This window comes from Vipera berus, assembly GCF_964194415.1.
Source record: "Vipera berus genome assembly, chromosome: 16".
NCBI classification, from domain to species: domain Eukaryota; kingdom Metazoa; phylum Chordata; class Lepidosauria; order Squamata; family Viperidae; genus Vipera; species Vipera berus.
The window spans coordinates 8,456,700-8,477,698 of record NC_138219.1 but is presented as its reverse complement, the minus strand read 5'-3'; the positions used below and the strand labels follow the sequence as shown (position 1 = coordinate 8,477,698).

Here is a 20,999-nt window from a genome sequence, read left to right as displayed (position 1 = left end):
GACTCACTCTTATTCATTTAGTGACCAAAGTCTGGAGAATAAAAAAATGGGACATACAACTGTTCCTCGCATTTACAACCGTTGCTACATCCCCCACGATCAAAATCGGGGCATTTGACCACCAGTTGTGTTTTTAGGATGGTTGTGTGTGGCATCCGTGGGATCGTGTGACCACCGCTTGCCACGTTCCCAGCTGGCTTCTGACAAGCCTAATCAATGGGGTAAGCCCGACTCGCTTAGCGACTGCGTGCGATTCACTTCACCGCATGATTCGTTTTACAATCAAACCCTGGAGGTCTTCAAGAAAAGGCTGGACGGTCCCTTGTCTGACGTGGTCCTACCTAGGCTGAAAAGAAGGAATGCCTTTGACATTGATTTAAGGCGTTCACTTTAAATTCCACGCACACCACACCACTTCCAGATTTATTTGTGCCTGCAGATCTTCGAGGAAATTGTCTCAAGGCCCAGCTTTGTTTCTGCTTTTGATAAGCAAAGGGAAAAAGCGAAGCAGAGGCCGGCTTCCTTGACCACATCTCCACCTTCACAATCTTGCCAGGCAGCCCTTGGTTTTATTTTGAATTTGTTTGCTTTTTTTCCCCAGTCTTTTTTTTCCTCTAAGAAAAAAAACAACAACCCAGGACTGATTTGTTTTGCTTTGCTTTGCTTTTCTAGGGATTCTGCTAAAATAATAAGAGTTTCTGATACATAGTGTCTTGCCCAGTGAAAGAAATTCACTCAAATTTGAAACGATTTCTTCCTTTTTCTATTACTGGAAAAAGGTGTCCGATACATTTATATCCCCATCACAAGGATTTTAATAACTTTTAATGAGACCCCCTTCTCAATATTTTCCGCCATGTTGCGTCTTCCAGATAGGGGCCTGCACCATTTCAGACAAATGTCTAGGGAGATTCTTGGTCACGGTTGTCCCAAAGGTGCTTTTTCAAGAGGCAACTGGACTTCCTCGTTTTTCTTTGAAAATAAGTTTCGCTTCTTCAGCTGTGACTGGATGATGGGGAATGGAGGCCTATATATTCCTTGCAGCCAGACGGCCATTTGCATTCTTTTAGAGCAGGGGGTCTTCAAACCTGGCACTTTTATGACTTCTGGGAGTTGAAGTCTCCTTCCAGCTGTGTTCTGTTTCTGATTCAGCTTTGTAAAATCAGGAGTGACTCACTCACGAACCCCCTAGTTTCCTCCCATTCTGCTTTCCCCAATGGTGGTCGTAAGTCTGAGGAATAACCGGTAAGAGAAAGGAAGCTAAGATCTTTCAAGCCACGCTAGGCAGCCTGACACTGCTTCACTGCTGAGGATGCGCTCTCTATAAGTCTAATAAACCTTAATTAATTGAGGGAGCAGCCTGACCTCTTGGCACTAGCTTTTGTAGCCCACAGCTATTGCTGCCTGTCCCGGCAGGGCAGCCTTTTTTTTGCAAATGAAGCAAGCCAGCATTAAAACAAACAAGCTCAGCAGCATTAAAGCACAATTAAACTCCGGCAGCACCAAAAGAAGCATGAAGGGTGCTCATATGTCTGTGCAGCGTCCGTAGATTTTATTTTTTTTAAGGAAAAAAATGCCGAAAAATTAAGTGCCTTTTTGCAGGATAAATCCGGCCCCTTTCAAAGCTGGAGCTAGGTTAAAAAAATAATAAAATAACCCCAAAGAAATGCCAATTAGAGCACACTAAATCGAACCCTGGGTCTATTCCATTGTGCATTAATTAAGATTTAGAGCGGACGAGGGCGGATCAGCCAGAATGGTGCTCTCGGAGGGAGGTCAATTCTCCGTATTTTTTTTAACTTACCAGATAAAAGCCTTTGAGAGTTTGATGCTAAGCCTTAACTACAGCTATTGTATTACTTAGAGGGGGAAAAATAACACAATAAAAAGGGGGTGGTGGAGGAGGGCTGCTCTGAATCCCTCTGCTGTCCAGATGAAATATTCCTCCTAAGGACTAGAAACCTGGAAGTTTGGAAGCAATCCACTCCCCTGAAAATAATCCACTACAGGCAAGTCCTCAACTGGGTCCAAGATGTCCAGTGCTGTGAGACAGTTGACAAGTGAATTTTGCCCCATTTGACAATCTCTCTTGCCTCCGTTCTTAAGTGAATCAATGCAGTTCTTAAGCTAGCGACACAGTCGTTAAATGACACAGGAACCAAACTGCATGTATTTAAAATAAAAAATGCTTTTATTTGACTTGCTCTAATCTAAGCAGAGTCCCAGCTTGTCAGTTCCACTTGCGTGCAATCACACAACTTCCTCTTTGCTGAGAGTTGCCGTCTCTCCTCGCAACGCCTCTGAACACCCCGATGCGTGCACGCAGCTGTTTCCCCCCACCCCACCCCCATTGCAAACTGGGATGCTGAAGAATTGGGGGAAAAAACCCAACAAAAACAGCCCCCAAATTTGCTAGATGCATTCGATTCTCTCTCCCATCTTCCCCAGCGGGCTGGGGACAATGGAAGTTGTACTGGGGGAACATCTTAATTAGGATAGGCTGTCCTAAGGACACAACTGGGCAGAGGGGGGTGGTGGTAAGTAAAATAACCTCTGCCATGATGAAGGAAGAGTTTCAAAACATTTTAAAATGTTAAAAAAAGGGAGGGGGAGAATTGCTCTGCCTTTCACTCCAATAGATTTTTCCACTCAATAAAATGCACAAAAATTGACGGTCCCGTGCTCCTTTTGCCCCCTTGCCCTCCCCGTTGACGAGGCATGAAAAATCTAGAACAAAAGAGGCTTTCTTAAGCTTTCCCCAGGAAAGGAGACCAGCCTCCGTAAGTTCAGGGTCGTCTTTTAAGCATAAAACCCGTCCAGATGCGCGAAAATCCCTAGCGTGTTTCTTTTGAAAGCGTTGTTTGCAGTTTTGGAATTTAACTCACGCAGAAAAACTGGGCTGCTGGCCGTCTGAGCCTGGAGTGTAAGGAAAGGGTCACCCCATCTGCTCACCAAGATTGCCAACACCGATTTAGTTTGGCCTGCTTTCCTAGCAACCTGGTTAGTTTCCTCGTTCTGCATCACAACCGGACAACGCGACATCAACTGCCTTAGGCTGCCCGCGGTGACTTATTCAGCTGCCCGCCGTTCAACCCCAGCTTGGCGTAACCAGCTTCTCCGTAAGCCATCTAGTGGTGCTTGAATTTGCCCGATATTTAGCCAGCCTTGTTTGGAAATCCAAACTGAGGCATTGAAGCAAATCGGCTTTAACCACGATGGCCGAGTCGAGAAGCAGTGGCGAAAACAAAACTTGGATTGTCCAGGGATGAACCTTTTCAAAGACGTGGGGAAAAGCCCTAAACTCTGGAGACGCTGGACATCAAATGAAACCTAGGTTAACTTGTCATCCCACATGGGTCAAGCCCTATAAAAACTTTTTAAGGCACTGGAAAAAAATTTAAGGCAAAGTGGTTCTCTCACTCCGAAGTTGAACGGAGATGGTTGGCACCAAAAATATCTCTTCACTCCCCCCCTTCCCCATCCCAACCCGATTTATTAACGAAGCCAAACAGCCCCATTTTCAACCAAATTGAAAAATTCCTAACCCCACGGCGGAGCTCCAGAATCATCCGGTGGAAAATTTGGGGAGTTTTCAACAGAGCGGAGACGTGCTTCCGTCATGTGGGAATCTTCCGTTCTGTTCCTCCGGGATGGGTTTGCAAATTTGCAGGAGGGATTCGGTGTCACAGGAGCTGGGGGGCAGTTTTTCGAGCTGGACGAATCGCAAGAATGATGAGAGTCGTTTTTTTTGGCACCGGGGAAAAATGGGGGGGGGGGGAGAGAGAGACTGAGAAAAAGTTTGGCCAGGTCCGTAAGGAAAAATCGGTGGCGTGGTTATCCCCACAGGGTGTTATCTGGCAGGGGCTGTGTTTTTCTCCCTTCCTCGGCCCCACGCCAAGCCCCACCCGCCCCACTCAGATCTTCACGAACAAAATGCTGGTGATGAGAGCGAATCCCAGCACGAGGACGATAACCTTGAGGATGCGCTGCTCGGAAGAGCCGAGTTCGTGGGGCAGAATCTCCAAAAAGGTGATGTAGACGAAGGTCCCCGTGGCTAGGCCTTCCAGGACGCTGCGGGAGAGGCGGGACAGGGCAGCCATGGGGACCTCGGTCAGAGCCACCCCCAGCCCGATGCCGAAGGGGGACATGGCGGAGAAGGCCACCAGGCAGATGGCCACGATGCGGGGGCGCAGCCTCCCTTGGAGCAGCTTGAGGCTCAGGCTGAAGGCGATGGCTCCCTTGTGGATCAGGAGGGCCAAGCAGATCTCCAGGGCCTGGGCGCCGTCTTCCTGCAGCCCCACCGCCAGCCCTTCGAAGACCGAGTGCAGCGAGAGGGCCAAGAAAAGGACCACCAGACGGATGGCCGAGTGGGCGTTGAAGTCCACGTGGACGTGGGTGCGCTCGCCAGCCAGGCGGTCCCGAGCGAGCGGAGGCCGCTGGGATCCCTCCGGCCACGCCGGCCCCTGTAAGGAGGGCTGCTGATGGGAAGCGGAGCTCAAGAGCGCTTCTGTCTCCTCCAGCGATCCTGATGGGTCCTTGTAAGCCAACACAACCTGCTCCAGCACCAGAACGATGAAGAAACCCATGGCCAGGATGAACTCCTGTAACGGGAAGCGGAGCTGCCCGGGGGAAAGAGAGAGAGAGAGAGAGAAAAGGAGACATCAGGGGGTTGGACTAGATGACCTCCAAGGTCCCTTCCAACTTATTATATCTTTCATTCGTTAAACATGAACCTCAGTCAACTGAACATTCAAATTGACTGGCGCTGATGGTGGACACAGGTTGCTGCCAGCATCCTAGGTATCAACCAGGTACCTATTATTATTATTATTATTATTATTATTATTATTATTATTATTATTATTATTATTATTATTATTATTATTACTCCCTGCTCCAGATTCTGCCTTTCCCTTTGAAGCTAGACAGGAACCCCCATTATCTTGAAGCGCTACCGGGAAGGACTAATCTCACGCAAAAGAAAAAAAGAGAGATAAAGCAGAAAATCAAAACGCAATGGGGAGAGGGAGGCAGCGGGAACAGGAATTAATTAGTACACACATTTTCACATAAAAGAAACTCTGGCTGCCTCTTTCCCCCCCCCCCACCATCACACAACAGGCTCCAACCCAAAATGTGCTTCCCCCCCTTGAATTAAAACCTAGAACTTGGGATCTGCAAAGGCGGCCCATTTCACAGCTTCACTCACCGTGACGTGCAAATCATCCAGGGCTTCGTTGAGGTTGGCGAGATAACTAGGAAGCAAATCCAGGAGACACGTGCCCAGGAAAATGCCTCCGGCAAAAGAGCTCACCAGGCTGAGAGTTTTCCTTTGAGGACCTGTTATAGGAAGAAAAACGGGAAGACAGGTGTAAAAACGAAAACGGCTTTTTGACCAGCATGAACCAGGAACACCAACTCCAGTTCAACTGCAAAATAACACCATTTATTTTATTTTTTTTGGCAAGGAGATGTTTATTTTTTTATAGACAAAGGGCCAGGAGAGATGGGTGAACCCATCCTGAAACTTAGCCAAAACGTTCTGTTTAAGGGGGGGGGAAAGGTTGGATTCTATCTGGGTCCAAATACTGAACTTTTAAAGCAAGAGAAAAAAAAACTGCTTTCTCAACAGCAATCCCGATTCATCCCGTGCAGGGAGAAGAGACCCCCACCCCACCCCAAATGCCCACCCTGGACCTCAGACCCAGCAAACCCGACCCTGAGCCACGCACCGAGGCTTCCGCTGTTGAGGGCAGACCCCGGCCTCCGGAACAGCCACAAGGGGATGAAGGCGCAAAGCAGCGTCACCAACAGGAGCAGCACCAGTGACCCCAGCTTCAGCTCCAGGGCTTGCACCGAGCGCACGGTGGTCCCATACGGGTTCCAGACCAGTTTGGCATCCAGTTTCGTATTTGGGTCCCACGCTTCAGCCATCCCGAACATGCTCCAATCCGTAGACTTTTCGATGGGGGGGTGTAGGGGAGGGGTCTCCAAAATTTGCCAAGCGGATCTCACTGGGAAATTTCGCACCCAGCTCTTTTAAGCCCGTGGTGCCCTGCCCATGCTCTGCTGGCTTCCACTTGCACTGACCGTCAGCAAGGAGCCAACCTAATGGGGGCAAAAAAACCCCAACAGATTACAATTAGTCCTCATTTAGCAACCGTTCCAAGTTACGACCAACTTCCCCAAAGGTCCTTACAACCCAATTTTGAAGCTCCCGACGGTCACAAGACACCCCTCCCTCCATCGGTTTGGGGGCCACCAGCCCCACTTGGCAGCCACCCACAAATCTGTGTGTGTGTGTGTATGTGCACACTATGAATTTAATCTGGGGAAGGAAAGCCTAATCACTGCAAAGGGAAAAGGAAAAACTTGGGATAACAAGAATAAAATAGCAGTTAATAAGCAGAAAATTTGAAGTTCGCTCTTGTGTTTGTTGATCACATAGAAGTTCACTGGGCTGTTTAAAATAAATTAAGTAAAGCTACCATTATTTATCATTGTGCAATTAGTGGCTTGGTTTGTTTGCTGAGGTTCAAGAGTTCCTTGGATATAAACAGGAGGAATAAATTACATAAATAATTCAAGGTTAAATGTATTTGGTGCTGTAAGAAAGCAAAAATTAAGGATTTCCCCTTTAAAAAAAAGGCTTCGCCGCAAGAAATTCACGGCATACCACTTCTTGTGTTTCTCCCCAAATTTTTCCAAATAAATTCCAATTACCCTACGCATTCCGTTCCTGGAATATCCGGCGTTCCTTCCCAAAGGATTTTGCTCTTTCCCTGCTGAACATTTGACGATAGTCCCTGACGTACGACCATTCAGTTAGTGACCGAAATTGCAGCGGCACTGAAAAAAAATGACTTATGACCATTTCTCACACTTGCGACTCTTGCAACCTTCCCCAGGGTCACATGATCAAAATTTAGACTCTGGGCAACTGACTCATATTTATGACGGTCTCAGGGCCGTTTGCAACTTTCTGGCAAGCCGTGGGAAAGCATTCATTTAACGATGGTGGCACAAATACGTCATAAAATGGTGCAAAACTCACTTCACCACCATCTCGTTTAGCAACAGAAATCTTGGGCTCCAGTGTGGTTGTTAAGCCGAGGACTACCTGTAATAATGTGGTTTTTTTTAAAAAAAAATATGTGAGCCAGCAACCAAAGAGGATTGATTGGCAGATATGCAAGTGACTCAGTCCCCAATTCCAGGAATTTGCCACTTCCAAGCAGAGGGAAAGCAGCTGTTAAGCCCCCCCCCCCCAACCCATAATCCACCCCTCTTGACTTACGCCCAGGGTCAAACGGAGGAAAAAAAAAACAAGATTTCAGGACAGTCTGCAGAGTTTCTGGGAAAGAGGCCAGCTGGGTCTGGGATCCGAGAAGCCTTTTTTAAAAAATAAAAAATAAAAAGCACATTTTAATTCTTAAGTTTGCTGCCAAGCCAGACCGCCGGGAGGAAAAGGAACAAAACAGCTTGCCAATCTGCGGGAACTAAAATTAACCCAGGTTTTAAGTCACTTCCCTTTAGGTTGCTTTTTTTTAAAAAACCGAGGTGTGTTTTGTTTGTTTTTTTGCAGAAAAAGAAATCATAAAGAGAGGGAGTTGGGCAGATACTGGAAAACATAAACAGGCTGCCAGGCTTGCTAAAAAGCGGGTTGATTTTAAGAGAGCTTCCCTGGGTCAAGGCAGTGTATCTTTCAAGCGCATGCCTCCTGGCTTTAATTCCAGTTTTCATCAACCCCCAGTTATCATGGCTAACAGGTTGTAAGCCGTAATTCGAGAGCCGGAAGATCGCCAGTTTTTATGTGGGTTTTGCTGCTAAGAGAGGCTTTTCTTCTCCATTCAACTGCTCCAACTTTTTAAACTTTTATTTTTCATTTTAAAGCCATCTAATCTAATGGCTTTTCAGGAGCCGAGAAATATTCGCACCCAAATTCCTAAGGAGGTCCGGTTTTCTGAAATGAAAGATTAGCCAGCCAAGCTAGAAACAAATTGGTTTAGTTAATTTATCTAGCTTTATACTTTACAATTGCACTTATATTTACATATAAGTATAAATTACATCTAATTATATTTATACGTAAACATAAGTGCCAAGACAAATGCATACGGATGAAGTATAAAAATTAATTTATATTTACACTTACATTTATCTTCAATTTAAATGTATACATTTATAAGCCCAGCTCTGAGGCTGCCATCCTAAATACATGAATCAGACACACACACACACACACACACACACACAAAAATGGATTTCCGAATTATGCAGCTCCTCCAAAGTTCCTCACCCCCTCAGGAAACAACCCCCAAGGGCCGGTTTAGACAACCCCCCTCCCCAAATAAATCCAGTGGCCGTGAGTTCCATCAACCCAAAGCAAGAAAACACATCCAGGCAGAGTTGGAGTTGGTTTGGTTACAACATTCCAGCTCCTTCCCCTTCTGGGGACGATGGGCCCTGTAGTCCAGCACACCAGGAGATACACTCTTAAAAAGGAGGCTCGGGGGGGGGGTGTCTTGCTCCAAAGCAGAACAGGGAAGGGGGGGTCGGTTGGTGGGGGTAGCCTGGCTACTATCACTCTCCCTTTCCCCCTGTGGGGATGATGGGCCCTGTAGTCCAGCACACCAGGAGATACACTCTTAATATGGAGGCTCCCGGGGGGGGGGGGTCTTGCTCCAAAGCAGAACAGGGAAGGGGGGGGGTCGGTTGGTGGGGGTAGCCTGGCTATCACTCTCCCTTTCCCCCTGTGGGGATGATGGGCCCTGTAGTCCAGCACACCAGGAGATACACTCTTAAAATGGAGGCTCCGGGGGGGGGGGGTCTTGCTCCAAAGCAGAACAGGGAAGGGGGGGGGGTCGGTTGGTGGGGGGTAGCCTGGCTACTATCACTCTCCCTTTCCCCCTGTGGGGATGATGGGCCCTGTAGTCCAACACACCAGGAGACACACACACCTAGTATGTATGGTCCGGGGGGGAGGGTCTTGCTCCAAAGAGGAACAGGGAAGGGGGGGTCAGTTGGTGGGGGGTAGCCTGGCTACTATCACTCTCCCTTTCCCCCTGTGGGGATGATGGGCCCTGTAGTCCAACACACCAGGAGACACACACACCTGGTATGTATGGTCCGGGGGGGGGTTCTTGCTCCCAAGAGGAAGAGGTGTCTTGAGAGACCACCAAACCAACCCCGCCCACCCTTGGGACTTACAGAAGCAGGACTACCACCACCACCACCCTCCTCCTTTGCGGCTGGGGAACATGGGACCTGGGGTCCAAGCCCACCTGGAAGGTGCAAGTAAGGGTTTAAGGCTCCTTTATGACCCTACTCCCCTTCCCCAAGAGGGGAAGGGGGACCCTCCCTTCCCCCCCTCCGCGGGAGACCCCCCCACTCACCGTCGGCCTCCGCTGCCGCCCCCCAACTCCGCGCAGTTCCCAAAGTCTCCGGACGTTCCAAAGGGGCGTGGCCGGCTCCAAACAGAGGCAGGAAACCAGCTCGGCCCCGCCAATGGGCTTCTCGGCCTCGCGTTCGAAAGGGCGGGGCGGCCGGAAAAGTTTCCCGCTCGGCCAATGGGAGCGCGGGGAAAAAAAAACACACCTCTTTCTCGCGCTTGGGCGTTCGAAAGGGGAGGAGCGAAAAATTTTTTTTAAAAAAAAAGAGAAGAAAAAAAAGACCAGGCTCGAAAGAGGCGGGACCCGAAAGCTCTTCCTCGCGCCGCGATTGGTGGATGCCAAGACGGACAGACAGGCCTGGCCAATCGGGAAGGCGCAATGCAGGATTTTATTTTTTTTATTTTATTTTTTTAAAAAAGGCTTCCGGCTGCGACGCTCAGCTGGGTAGATCGTCACGTGCGAAAGAAACTTGGAGGGAGATCAAAGGGCGCCGCAACAACGTGTTGCAGCATGGGGGGAGGGAGGATGAGTCAGAGCCCCACCCTCTTCCAGAAAACTCCATTCCTCATTTACTGGCCAGCTGGAGTTATAGGAGTTAAAATGCAACACATACACACACACAACCCCAACCCAGGTTAACAAGCGTGTTCAGACAACCCGTGTTGACCCAGGGCATCCTGCAGATCCGAACTTTGCTTAAACTGGCGGCTCCCTTTATCCCAATCTGTCTGATACTCCCTCCCTCCCCTGCACCCCGAACCACCCAACCCTGGTTCCCTTTGCTCTAGTCGGTTGTGTGAATGCAGCAATTTAGGAAGGTGCATTGGATTAAGAGTGGGACGCGGTGGCTCAGTGGGTTGGGACGCTGAGCTTGTCGATCAGAAGGTCGGCAGTTTGGCGGGTCGAATCCCGAGTGCCGCGTAGCAGAGCGAGCGCCTGTTACTCGTCCCAGCTTCTGCCAACCTAGCAGTTCGAAAGCACGTAAAAATGCAAGTAGAAAAATAGGGACCACTATGGTGGGAAGGTAACAGCGTTCTGTGCGCCTTTGGCGTCTAGTCATGCCGGCCACGTGACCACGGAGACGTCCTCGGACAAGCGCTGGCTCTTTGGCTTTGAAATGGAGATGAGAACCGGCCCCTAGAGTCGGAAACGACTAGCACGCGTGTGCGGGGGAACCTTTACCTTTACCTTATTGGATTAAGAATTATTCTATTCTATTCTATTCTATTCTATTCTATTCTATTCTATTCTATTCTATTCTATTCTACTCTACTCTACTCTACTCTACTCTACTCTACTCTAAATTACTATTGCAGGCAAACAGGATTTACTTCCAGCCCATTGTGCAATTAGGAAAAGCTAATAGTGCAAGCCACACTTCCTTGACAGAGATTTTTTTAAGACCCTTCTGAGCCTAGCAAGTAAGTTTTATTAGACCATGACATTTATTTTAAGCCTTTTAATTGGCTAAAAGCTGGGTTGTTCCTGGAAAGGTAGTTTCAGGATATTGAAGATCCTGTAGTAGAGAAACGAGTTTTAAACTAAAAAAAGAAACAACTTCCTTGTTGGGTGACAAAACGGGACATTGTTCTCCTTGGCCACCCGCTTTGCAAAAACAAGGACAAAGATCAGAGACGAAGGGTTAATTTTTTAATATTTTATTTCATTTTACTTTATTTGCAAGGGTCGTGGATCGTAACCAAAAAGGCGTGTTATTTAGGGGTTCCGTTAGAAGAGAAAAAACGCTGGAAAATATTTGTAGAGTTTAAGAGCTTGCAGCTTTGTGGATTTATGCCTGTTTGTCCTTTTCATTCCTCTGACTGCATATAAATTGATTTTTATTTTTATTTTTGTTAATTCTTGGCTACCCGGCATCCTGCAAAAGGGAACAGCTTTGGGATTCTGAATAGGACGTTTAATCCAGCTTGTTGCATCAATTATCCGACATTATTCCGGATGTCGGTATCTTGTTCAGCTGGCAGGACTAAATGCCGGAGGCGATGCAGAGATTAACCTAAAGAATTTGGAAGTGCGCAAACTCTTTTTACGGTATTTCTGCCATGGATTTTGACAGCACAAATCTTTTTGAAATTCTTTTCGAGGCTCCGGAGGATCCGGAGCCCGGAAACAGCCTCGCCGCAGAAAACTCCGGAGTCAACCTCCTGCTTCAAGACCATCCCTACGGCTGTTTTCCAAATAAATCTGGAAACCGTCCAGCTGGCCAGCTCCAGGTAAGACACGGAACTGTACAGGTAGTCCTCGATTTATTTAGCAGCCATTCGTAGTTACAACGGCACAAGGGGGAAAAAGTCCTCGTACTTATGACCGTTGCAACCTCCCCAAAGTCATGTGATCAATGGCAACGAGCGTGCGTTTAGGATGAATGCAGCATCCCGGGGTCACTATTTGAGTCCTACCCAGGTAGCTTTCCATAGTGACAATAAATGGGGGCAGCTGGGTTCCCTTAACGACCGCCCGGATTCGCTAAACAATTGCTGTGATTTTCGTTTAATCAGAATTGGAGCAAAAAAATTAAATAAATCATCAAATCAGGCACGGCTGACTTATCATGACTCATTCACTTAAGTGAGTTTTTATTTAACGACATAAATTCCGGTCTTGATTGCGGCCGTTAAGTCAAGGACTACCCTTATTATATTGCCATGACCTCTCAATTGCCTTTATTAAAAAGTGGGGACTCTGCATATCTTCTCAGAGGACAGGTTGAGTAGATATGGACCTTCTGAATCCAGCCCAGGATACAAACCTAGATAATAAATCCCTGGCTTGATTGTGGGGTCCCAACTCAACCCAAAACTCATCCCCGTTTTTGTTCCTCGTTCAGCGTCTTCCTGACGACGATCCGGAAGACCTTTTACATCTTCGGATCGATCCGAACGAGGTCTACTCTCCCAGGAGCTCCGCGGCGTCTCCCGAGAGCGACGGCGGCCTTTTCCAGGAGCCCCTTCCTCCCGACCGGTCGCCCACCATCCTTCTGGAGGTTCTCTGTGACACGGGGACCTTGGAGGACCCCAACCCTCTCGGTAAGCATTCACAGAGGAGGGAAAATCCAACCTTGGTTTCCCTAAACCAGGAACGGCCAGTTTACTCAAATTTACGGCCAAGGAGATGAGCAGAAACCCAGCCAGCATCTAATCCTGTTCCTTAGTGTGGGAGCATCTCCCCCAAAGCTGAAATACCGCCCCCCCCGTAATTGACTTACTCTCAACTTAGTCCCCGATAAGATTTTGGAATGAAGGAAGTCCTCGAATAACGACCACGCTCAAGCCCCAAATTTCTGCTGTTAAGTGAGTTTTCTTCCCGTTTTATGACTTTCCTGGCCACAGGTGGTTAAGTGGACCCCTGCAGTAGCTAAGCTAGTCACACGGTCGTTCAGCGCATCTGGCTGCTTAGGTGGTCACACAAGGGGATCGCATGACCTCCCCAGGACACTGCGACCGTCATAAATGCAAGTCAGTTGCCAAGCGGCCGAATTTTGATCAGGTGACCGTGAGGATGCTGCAACGGTCGTAAGTGTGAATAATGGTCATTCGGTGCCGTTGTAACTTTGAATGGTCACTCAACAAAGCGTTGTAAGCCGAGGATGGCCTATATAATTACGATTTTAAACAGGAGGGGGCTGTCAACGAAGGAGCCATTAAAACTAAGGTTAAATGACACCCAAGAGAATCTAATTTCATTGAATCAGGATTCTTACAGGCAAACCATGTCTTTCTCCCGAATTTTACAATCACACCAATGTGGATTATTCTTTGGGGGCCTTTTTTCCAGAGAGCTGGAGCCCCCCCGGGACCCACCCACCCATCTGCCTTGCAAGCCAAGCATCCCTGGGTTTTTGGGATGGGGTGACCCCTTTCAACACGGCCAAGATTCCCACAGAGCAGGTAAGATGCGATAAGGGGTAATTAAAATATTCTGGAATACAAAGTATGGATCCACACACCAGCGGGCTAGGAGACACACACACACACACACATATACAAACTGAGATAATAGGACATTCTCTTCCCCCCTGTCCCCATCATCAAACCCAGAGGGGTCTCCAAGCCCCAAATCCCCAGAATGTGGTAGGAAAAAAAGGGGTTTCTCCGCTCATCAACTTTCCCCCATAGCAGCTCCCGCATCCTGCCCTGTTCTTGACGGAGGAGGAGAGACGTCTGCTAAGGCAGGAGGGCGTCTCGCTGGACGATGTCGCCGGCCTTTCCCAGGTGGGTAGCTGGCCAAAGAGGCAGGGACACGCCCGTCGGCTTCCCTTTTTCATTATAACTTTGAACGGTTCCGAAACAAACGGTGGTAAGTCCAGGATTATCTGCATTTAAGGCTCTTGCCGCTTTGAAAGTACAAATCTCCCGCCGTCACTTTTACGAGAAACTAGAGGCGGTTCGCCCTGTGCCTCTTTCTCTACCCGTTACCCAGCCGAGGGCTCAGCAATCTCTTCTCTGTCCCCCCAGATAGCGCCCCTTCCCCCGTCTCCCAAGGCCCTTCACCACACAGATAATTCTAGTTTATCGTAAGGCTACTTTGCCGGAAGCCTGCAGGTCTGAAATTACAAATCTCCCCCACCCGCCTCTTTTACAGCCTGAGAACCTGGAAAGCCTCCTGACCCTCTTTCTCCACCCTTTATACAGCTGAGGGCTCAGCTGTCTCTTATCGAATTCTTCCCTAGTTGGCATCTTTTCCTCCATTTCTCAAGCTCCTTCTCACACCCCCGTTAGAGGAGGGGATCCCCTGGCTTCAAGGGGGCTCCGGCAGCCCCTCTTCAAGCCCACGGCAAAAGCCAAATCTTCTCCTTCAGATCAAGCCGGGCACAGACTCCGAAGCAGGACTTTCGGTCATCAGAAAACAGCCAGGCGGGTCCAGTTGAATGAAAACTCGCCCTTTGGGGGGGTCGGGGGGGGGGGTTCTTGTGAATTGTGCCAGGGAAATGAGGGCCGTATGGGACCCTCAGCCCAGCTCGCTGCACCTTCCCGGCAGGTGGAAGAGCGGATCCTCAAGAAAATAAGGAGGAAAATTCGCAACAAGCAGTCTGCCCAGGACAGCCGTCGACGCAAGAAGGAATATCTGGATGATCTGGAGAGTCGGTGAGACGGGATGGCGGTCTGGAGGCTGGATAGTCTTTTTTCCTGCCACGCTCACGCCATCGTGGTTGGAAGAGGATCCGTGGCTCTCCGAAACCTGGCAGAAATAGGGATCTCTTCAGCATACCATATTCCCCACTCCCTCGGCCACAGGGACCCCAAGCCACTCCGATTCCCATCAGCCACAGCCCCTTAGCCAGGCATTCCGGGCCTCCTCGGTCGGAGCCACGGGAAGCGAAAGGAAACCAAAGTCCTCATGGAGAGCGAGGGGGCGACCCTGTCTCCCCATCAGCCAGGGCAGCTAGGGTGTTATGGGAACTGTAGTCCAGGGCATTTGGGGAGCTGGGAAGGAGAACCCATCTGGGCGCCTCTGTTTTCCTGGCAGGGTGGCCACCTGCTCAGCGCAGAACCAGCATCTCAAGAAGAAGGTCCAGCAACTGGAGAAGCACAAAGAGTGAGTCGGGGGCCGGTTTTGCTCTGCCTTTCGGTCCATCCTTGGCTGTCCCCCCCACCCCCCCAAGGTTCCAGAGATGCTGACCAGACCCACAATTCCATCAGGAGCAAAGTTTCTGCTTTCAGAGGAGAACTTAAAGGGGCTTCCTGGAAGGCCAAGAATGAAGACCCCTCCTGTCTTCCATCATGTGTCCCATTAAAATAATCTTCGGGTTTGGGGCATTGGCACAGGATTCCCCTTCCTTCCTTCTTTCCTTCCTTCCTTCCTTCCTTCCTTCCTTTTCCTTCCTTCCATTTCCTTCCTTCCTTCCCTCTATTTCCTTCCTTCCTTCTCGATCATCTTCCTTCTATCATCTTCCTTCCTTCCTCGTATCTGGCCTGTGGCTGCGTCCCGGTCAGTGTCCGGGACTCTCTGTCTGGGCTCCTCCAAGCTTCGACTTCTCTTGTAGGTCACTTCTGGACCAGTTACGGAAGCTGCAGGGACTCCTCAGAGAGACATCCAATAAGACCACCCAGACCAGCACCTGCCTTGTGGTAGGTGGTCTTCACTCTTCGAGCGCTGGGTCTCTGGGGCTCCCTCTCCCATCATCCCCGTCTCTTTGCCTCTCCAGATCCTCCTCGTCTCCTTTGGCCTTTTCATCTGGCCCACTTGTGCCTCATTTTATGGCGCGTCACAGGTCAGGAGAGGGGACCCCGAGCCGTTAGGAGGTAAGCATCACCGCCACAACTTTGCAACACCTGCCATTCAAAGGTAGAGTGCCTGCGGAATTGGAGGCTCCACTGAGCCCAGAGTCCTTCCGTCTCATCTTAAAACACAGTTTGCTGATCCTAAATTGACCCTTCCTGTTCGCACAAAGCTCTCCCAAGGTGGGTAGAGTAGAATAGAATATTATATTATAGAATATGGGGTGGAATATATTTCATACTATAGAACAGAATATATGGAATGGAATAAAATAGAACAGAAAATGGAATGGAATAGAATAGAATAGAATAGAATAGAATAGAATAGAATAGAATAGAATAGAATGGAATAGAATAGAATAGAATAGAATAGAATAGAATAGAATAGAATAGAATAGAATAGAATAGAATAGAATAGAATAGAATAGAATAGAATAGAAGAAATGAATAATAGAGTAGAAAATAGAAAATTGAATAGAATAGAAAATAGAGAATAGAACACAAAACAATACAATACAATACATAAAGTATAACAGAATAGAGAACAGGATAGCAGAGGATAAAACATAAAATACAATAGTATAAAGAATACAGCACAGAAAATATTGTAGAATAGAATATATAGTAAAACATATAGAACTGAAGATAACATAGAAATTATTCAAGAATGAAGAACTGAACTGAGTCGAATTGAAAAGTATCCCCCTTTCATTAATCCGTGTCTTCTCCACCAGTCCTTTCCCGAAATATCTTGACCCAAAGGGGATCCTCCGAGGAGCCGGGCGCACCGTCCGCCCCCCATCCTGCAGAACAGCCCCACGTTCGAGCAGAATTGCCTCCGGAGCTTCGCACCTCCAACGTCGGCAAGGAGGATGAGAAAAGTCTCCCCGAGGTGGGGGAGACGGCCCAGGGGGCAGCATCCGAGCCCTGGAAGGACCCCCTGGCCCAACCGGAGGGTCATCGGCAAGGAAAAGTCACCAGGCCCGAACTTGATGAGATATGAGACATCCCGGCAAACATTAACTGCAAAGTTTTGGAGCTGGGAAGCTAAGTTCCGAAACAATCAGGAAAGGGTACCCCAGAGCATGTGCAAAGGACCTTCCCCCCCCCTTGTCAACAAGCAGCAGCCCATCTGAGGGACGGACTCGTGCCCGGCTGTCTCAAACCCAAAGCCAGATTCTCGGATTTTTCTTTAACAAGATTTGTTGAGCAGAAAACAGATGACGTCGCCACAATTCCCATCCTCCAAATATTTTATCCGTTCTTGAAACCGTCTCAGATTTTGGGCTTGGGGTTCAAGGGGTACAGTTCAGCGGTTAAAACATGACAGACAATCATTCCCAGCAATGTCAGGGGGAAGGATGCTGGGACGTGTAGTCCGCAGGAGGATGGCGGATTCAAAGTCTTCCCGAAACGTTGGAGCTTAAAATAATGAATGGGCTTTTGGTTTCCCCCCCCCCTACTTTAATGAATTTCATTCATTCTTCACTGGCTCCTATGTTCTTGCCCCAGATTCTCTCACATACACACACCCCGCCCCGATCTCTCCCTCCCCACAGAAAACTAATTATTCTGCTTGGAAAGGAAGGAGTTGAATTAACATAAACCCAGCTTTCGCCCAAGGCTTAATCCATCTGCTTGAAAAATGCAATTTCCCCCCAACACACACACACAGAAAGAAACCTCATTATCCAAGAGCTGCAGATCACAAGAGGCTCTTCCAACCGATCCCCCGAGGGAGATTTCACACCAAGGAACTTTCATCTCCAAAATTCAATTTAAAAGCCATTTCTGCCCCCTTCCTTCGCTGTCTGCATCCTTCTTCAAATTAATCTTTTTTTTTTTAGCACACTTGGAATTATAGGTGATCCTCAACTGAACGGAAAAACAGTCATATATCATATTGCATGCGTGTGACTTAAGGGGATGCCACCAGGGCAAGGAATTAGAGCAAAGCCTAAGTGAGGGGGGGGGAGGAAATTAAAATTAAACTTTTTTTACGTTAGACGGGACACCCCCGCGGCAGCCCACATTTTAAAATTGCTCGCATTAATCTCATTTTTTTTTAAAAAAAAACAAACAACAACCTCGAAGATGGGAAACATCTATATCTCAAGCCTGGCCATTCGAGAAAGATTCAAATGGAAACTTTACGAGGATGGCTGGCCGGGTTTCGAATCCAAGATCCAGTATTCCTTGGGCTGTAAATTCCTCTTCAGCCCCAAAGCTTTTAGAAAAATTAATTCCAGTAAGACGGAGCCGGTTTTCATGCGGGACAGCCGCCGTTCCCCACGCCGGTTTGCGCCTTCGCGACTTTGCAACCAACGTCTAGAATTATAAACACGGTGTGTTTTTCCTACTCTGAGTTAGACGGCTGTTTTTTTATTATTATTATTATTATTCAGTTGTTGAGTTTGTCGAGCGAGATTAAAAAACATGTTTAACAGGTGCAGCTCCTGCCAAGGGTGAAAAAAAAATGTCCCCATCAATCAGGCGCGGTTCAGGATCAAGGGTCCAAATCGTAAATCAAGCCGGTCGTCACAAACCGAATCGAATCTTTATCCGACTTGGCAGACTAGCATTAACTGTCAATGCATTCCAGTGTCTGGTGGCTAGATTGAGCCTCCCTATCCAGGAGCAGTCTACTGCTCCAAACACCCGCTCTCCTTTCCCTCCGCTTGGCGTTTTATTTATTCGTTCAGCTCTTCTTAACGATGCCTCTCCTGCCCCCTCAGGGACTGGCATTTCCCACCCGCCCCCCCCCCCGGGACGCTAATTCCTCAACAGAGGACGAGAACTACAAAAGGAGGAAAAATAAAAAAAAAACAACCAAAAAAACCCCACCCCACGAGGCGAGAACGCTTGCCAGGCTCTGTTGCGGCCAATTAATGCCGCAGCTTTTGATTAATGCTAATAATATCCCCCCCCCAAAAGAAATAGTTTGGATATTGGAGCTACCCATCAAGACCAAAGCTTTTATTGGATGAGCTGTCAACTCCCAGCCTGGACGGATGAATCAAAGTCAACTGTTTTAATTTTCTGGCAAATGCATCGAAACCCTCTGGAGAACAGCTTGATTGGCAGCCCCTGCCTGAAGCAACAGCCCCCCCCCCACTCCAAGCCAGCCTCAAAATCCGGGCGCCACTGGCCAAGTATCCTTGGTTGATCCTTGTCTCCTTCCCGCCCCCGCCAGGAGCCGATTCCGCAGGAAACCAGGTTTCGGGGTGCTTCGTCTTCCGCCCTTGAAGAAAGCCCCCCTCTCCCTCCGTCCCCGGGGAGGCTGGCGTGGGCTGGCGGAGAAACGGGTGCTGATGCACTTCCTGGCGTGAAGCTGGCGAAGGTGGTTTGGCTTTCAGCACTGTGGACAGCTCCCGGCAGGGCTGAGACGTTGCTCTCCGGTGGGATTTTTGCCCAGGCAGATGCTAACCATGGTTGGGGTCCGTCTGGGCATCGTGGCCCTTCTCTGCCTCTTCGTCCTGGTCCAGGGAGAGCCGGATGGCCAAGCGGCGTCGGAATTGCCACTCAAACACACGTACCCGGCGCACGAGAAGGAGCTGGTGAGTAACCGAGGAATGTTAGCGGGACGATTGCAGGAGGAGGGGGCTAGCAGGGGAGAACATCCCCCCCAAAAAAGAATGACGTGGCATGGATTGCTCTGAAGGACAAAAAAAAAACCAGATCAAGGAACCTGGTTCCTTGTTGGTGGCGCCCCGTCCCCACATGCGTAAAACGGGGAACGGTGGCCGAAGTCCACGAAAATAAGATGGGGGTGGTGGTGGTGGATGGGAACAGACTGCCATTAAGCCAGCATGCGTCAAAGAGCAGGGCTGCACATCTCAGCCAGAAGGATAGGTCAAGCCTTCTGCCCTCTAGATAGCAGCGAGGGGATGATGGGTGCTGTAATCCAGTATTCCGATCCGTTTTAGCAATGAGGATAAATCCCGTCTGGTTTGATTTGGGGAGTGCCGCAGTTTGCTTTTCCTCACCCATTCACCGGGGGTGGGGGTGGTGCTGAGCAGAGCCTCCAGGTTTAGAGGCAGTCTATCTGGTCTCACTTTTTTTTAGGTGGTGAAGAATCGGGAGGGAAAGGATGATGGGCTTCCCAGGATGGTGGGGAGGGAAATGGGCAGGTCTTAAAAACTTGTTTGCAACGTTTTGACTTCTTCCAGCTGGATGAATTGCAGGAAGTGCTGGAAAAACTGCAGCATAAGAAGGTCTCGGCTTGGGAAAAGAAATTCAACCAGGTGCCCAAGGTATTTGGGGAAGGGGGAACCCCCCCATAAATTAAGGGGTGGGGAATCCACGTAACTTTCACACACACCCCTTTCTGTGGAAGAGCCGAATGTTATCCTCGCAACAATCCCGAGAGGTCGGTTTGAGCTCGAATCTTAAGTGTCTGAGGCCAACACCAGAGGTCATCTAGTCTGACCCCGCTCGGCTCTGGGTTCTAGCCATTGTCCCCACCGGCTCTGCTTGAGCCTAAGAAAGAGAATGGAGCTCCCTGGTCATGTGAAGAGCAAAAAGGTCTCACCAGTTCAAGAAAGGAGGGGAGGGGGGAGGCATGGACTGGGGGGGGGGAGGAAAGGACAGGGATTCACCCTCTCCCCCTCCCTTCCAGTGCTCCTTTGGCAACGCCTGCGCCATCCGGAAAGGCGCCCGCATCGGCAAACTCTGTGACTGTCCCCGGAGAGCCAGCTGCAACGCTTTCCTTCTCAAATGCGTGTGAGATGCGCCTTACGCAACCTGCAACTTCGTTTCCTGTTTCTCTGCAATCTGTCAGCACTGGGGCTTTTGGGGGTGAGGAGAGCTTGACTCGAGCCCCCCCCCTTTGCTGGAATCCTGGAGCCAGGCTTTGGGAGGAATAAAGGAGAATTCCTGAGCATGTCTAGAGTGTATTTTCGTTCGTCCATCCGAGGGGAGAAAATTGGATTTTTGAGTTTGCTTCTCTTATCTAACCACTTCGCCACCCTTATCGCGTCCGCAGATAATCGCCCGGCCGCCCTGTTTAGGGTGACTCGCTCCCTCCTGAATCAGGAGGTGAGGGAGGATCCCTTGCAGGGTCGTGCCGAGGAGTTTAACCAGCATCTGTCGGACAAAATCGCTCGGATTCGGACCGGTCTGGACTCTGACTGGGCAGAGTCTGTCGAGCAGGACACGGGTGGTCTTGTCGATATCACCTGGGAGGAGTTTGATTCTGTGACTCCGGAGGAAGTGGACAGGATCATGGGGAGGCTGAGCACCACCACATGTTTATTGGACCCGTGCCCTTCCTGGCTGGTCTATGCAGCCCGGGAGAGGACACGCAGCTGGTTCCAGGCAGTTATATCGGCTTCTTTGAGTGAGGGTAGCTTCCCCGCCGTCTTGAAAGAGG

At 49.2% G+C, this 20,999-nt stretch overlaps 3 protein-coding genes across 10 annotated transcripts; 2 read left to right on the top strand and 1 right to left on the bottom strand.

Moving 5' to 3' along the window:
- Positions 1 to 2,168: 2,168 nt before the first annotated feature.
- SLC39A1 (solute carrier family 39 member 1) lies at positions 2,169 to 9,701 on the bottom strand. Of its 5 annotated transcripts, none has more exons than XM_081340317.1 (4): positions 9,396 to 9,701; positions 5,733 to 6,108; positions 5,210 to 5,340; positions 2,169 to 4,619 (listed from the first exon to the last, which is right to left on the bottom strand). In XM_081340317.1, the coding sequence occupies exons 2-4, from the start codon at positions 5,941 to 5,943 to the stop codon at positions 3,915 to 3,917; spliced, it is 1,047 nt and encodes a 348-aa protein (XP_081196443.1). In that variant the 5' UTR covers positions 5,944 to 6,108; positions 9,396 to 9,701; the 3' UTR covers positions 2,169 to 3,914. The 5 variants fall into 5 exon arrangements, with proteins under 5 accessions (XP_081196443.1, XP_081196440.1, XP_081196439.1 ...); XM_081340314.1 differs by having other exon boundaries at positions 5,733 to 7,963; positions 9,396 to 9,432; XM_081340313.1 differs by lacking the exon at positions 9,396 to 9,701 and adding an exon at positions 6,724 to 8,504.
- Positions 9,702 to 10,927: 1,226 nt separating this feature from the next.
- Positions 10,928 to 18,388, top strand: CREB3L4 (cAMP responsive element binding protein 3 like 4). Of its 4 annotated transcripts, none has more exons than XR_014028074.1 (9): positions 10,928 to 11,623; positions 12,238 to 12,436; positions 13,185 to 13,297; positions 13,526 to 13,621; positions 14,388 to 14,494; positions 14,877 to 14,945; positions 15,394 to 15,478; positions 15,556 to 15,811; positions 16,363 to 16,592. XR_014028074.1 is itself a non-coding variant. In XM_081340150.1 (9 exons), exons 1-9 carry the CDS (start codon positions 11,453 to 11,455, stop codon positions 16,629 to 16,631), a joined length of 1,203 nt encoding a protein of 400 aa, XP_081196276.1. In that variant the 5' UTR covers positions 10,928 to 11,452; the 3' UTR covers positions 16,632 to 18,388. The 4 variants fall into 4 exon arrangements, 3 of the variants coding, with proteins under 3 accessions (XP_081196276.1, XP_081196275.1, XP_081196277.1); XM_081340150.1 differs by having other exon boundaries at positions 13,529 to 13,621; positions 15,556 to 15,652; positions 16,363 to 18,388; XM_081340149.1 differs by having other exon boundaries at positions 15,556 to 15,652; positions 16,363 to 18,388.
- Positions 18,389 to 18,394: 6 nt separating this feature from the next.
- Positions 18,395 to 20,500, top strand: LOC308675142 (cocaine- and amphetamine-regulated transcript protein-like). The gene is made up of 3 exons (XM_081340152.1): positions 18,395 to 19,185; positions 19,798 to 19,881; positions 20,247 to 20,500. The coding sequence occupies exons 1-3, from the start codon at positions 19,048 to 19,050 to the stop codon at positions 20,352 to 20,354; spliced, it is 330 nt and encodes a 109-aa protein (XP_081196278.1). The 5' UTR covers positions 18,395 to 19,047; the 3' UTR covers positions 20,355 to 20,500.
- The last annotated feature ends 499 nt before the right edge of the window (positions 20,501 to 20,999 follow it).

What these genes read in the sequence shown, in the direction of transcription:
- SLC39A1 (XM_081340317.1), bottom strand. Translation starts at nt 5,943, where the DNA reads ATGTTCGGGATGGCTGAAGCGTGGGACCCAAATACGAAACTGGATGCC. An exon ending in CCTCAACAGCGGAAGCCTCG is followed by an intron (nt 5,341 to 5,732) that starts GTGCGTGGCTCA and finishes TTCCTATAACAG; the next exon opens with GTCCTCAAAGGAAAACTCTC. An exon ending in TGGATGATTTGCACGTCACG is followed by an intron (nt 4,620 to 5,209) that starts GTGAGTGAAGCT and finishes TCCCCCGGGCAG; the next exon opens with CTCCGCTTCCCGTTACAGGA.
- CREB3L4 (XM_081340149.1), top strand. Translation starts at nt 11,453, where the DNA reads ATGGATTTTGACAGCACAAATCTTTTTGAAATTCTTTTCGAGGCTCCG. An exon ending in ATGTCGCCGGCCTTTCCCAG is followed by an intron (nt 13,622 to 14,387) that starts GTGGGTAGCTGG and finishes CCTTCCCGGCAG; the next exon opens with GTGGAAGAGCGGATCCTCAA. An exon ending in AGACCAGCACCTGCCTTGTG is followed by an intron (nt 15,479 to 15,555) that starts GTAGGTGGTCTT and finishes TTGCCTCTCCAG; the next exon opens with ATCCTCCTCGTCTCCTTTGG.
- LOC308675142 (XM_081340152.1), top strand. Translation starts at nt 19,048, where the DNA reads ATGCTAACCATGGTTGGGGTCCGTCTGGGCATCGTGGCCCTTCTCTGC. An exon ending in CGGCGCACGAGAAGGAGCTG is followed by an intron (nt 19,186 to 19,797) that starts GTGAGTAACCGA and finishes GACTTCTTCCAG; the next exon opens with CTGGATGAATTGCAGGAAGT. An exon ending in AATTCAACCAGGTGCCCAAG is followed by an intron (nt 19,882 to 20,246) that starts GTATTTGGGGAA and finishes CCTCCCTTCCAG; the next exon opens with TGCTCCTTTGGCAACGCCTG.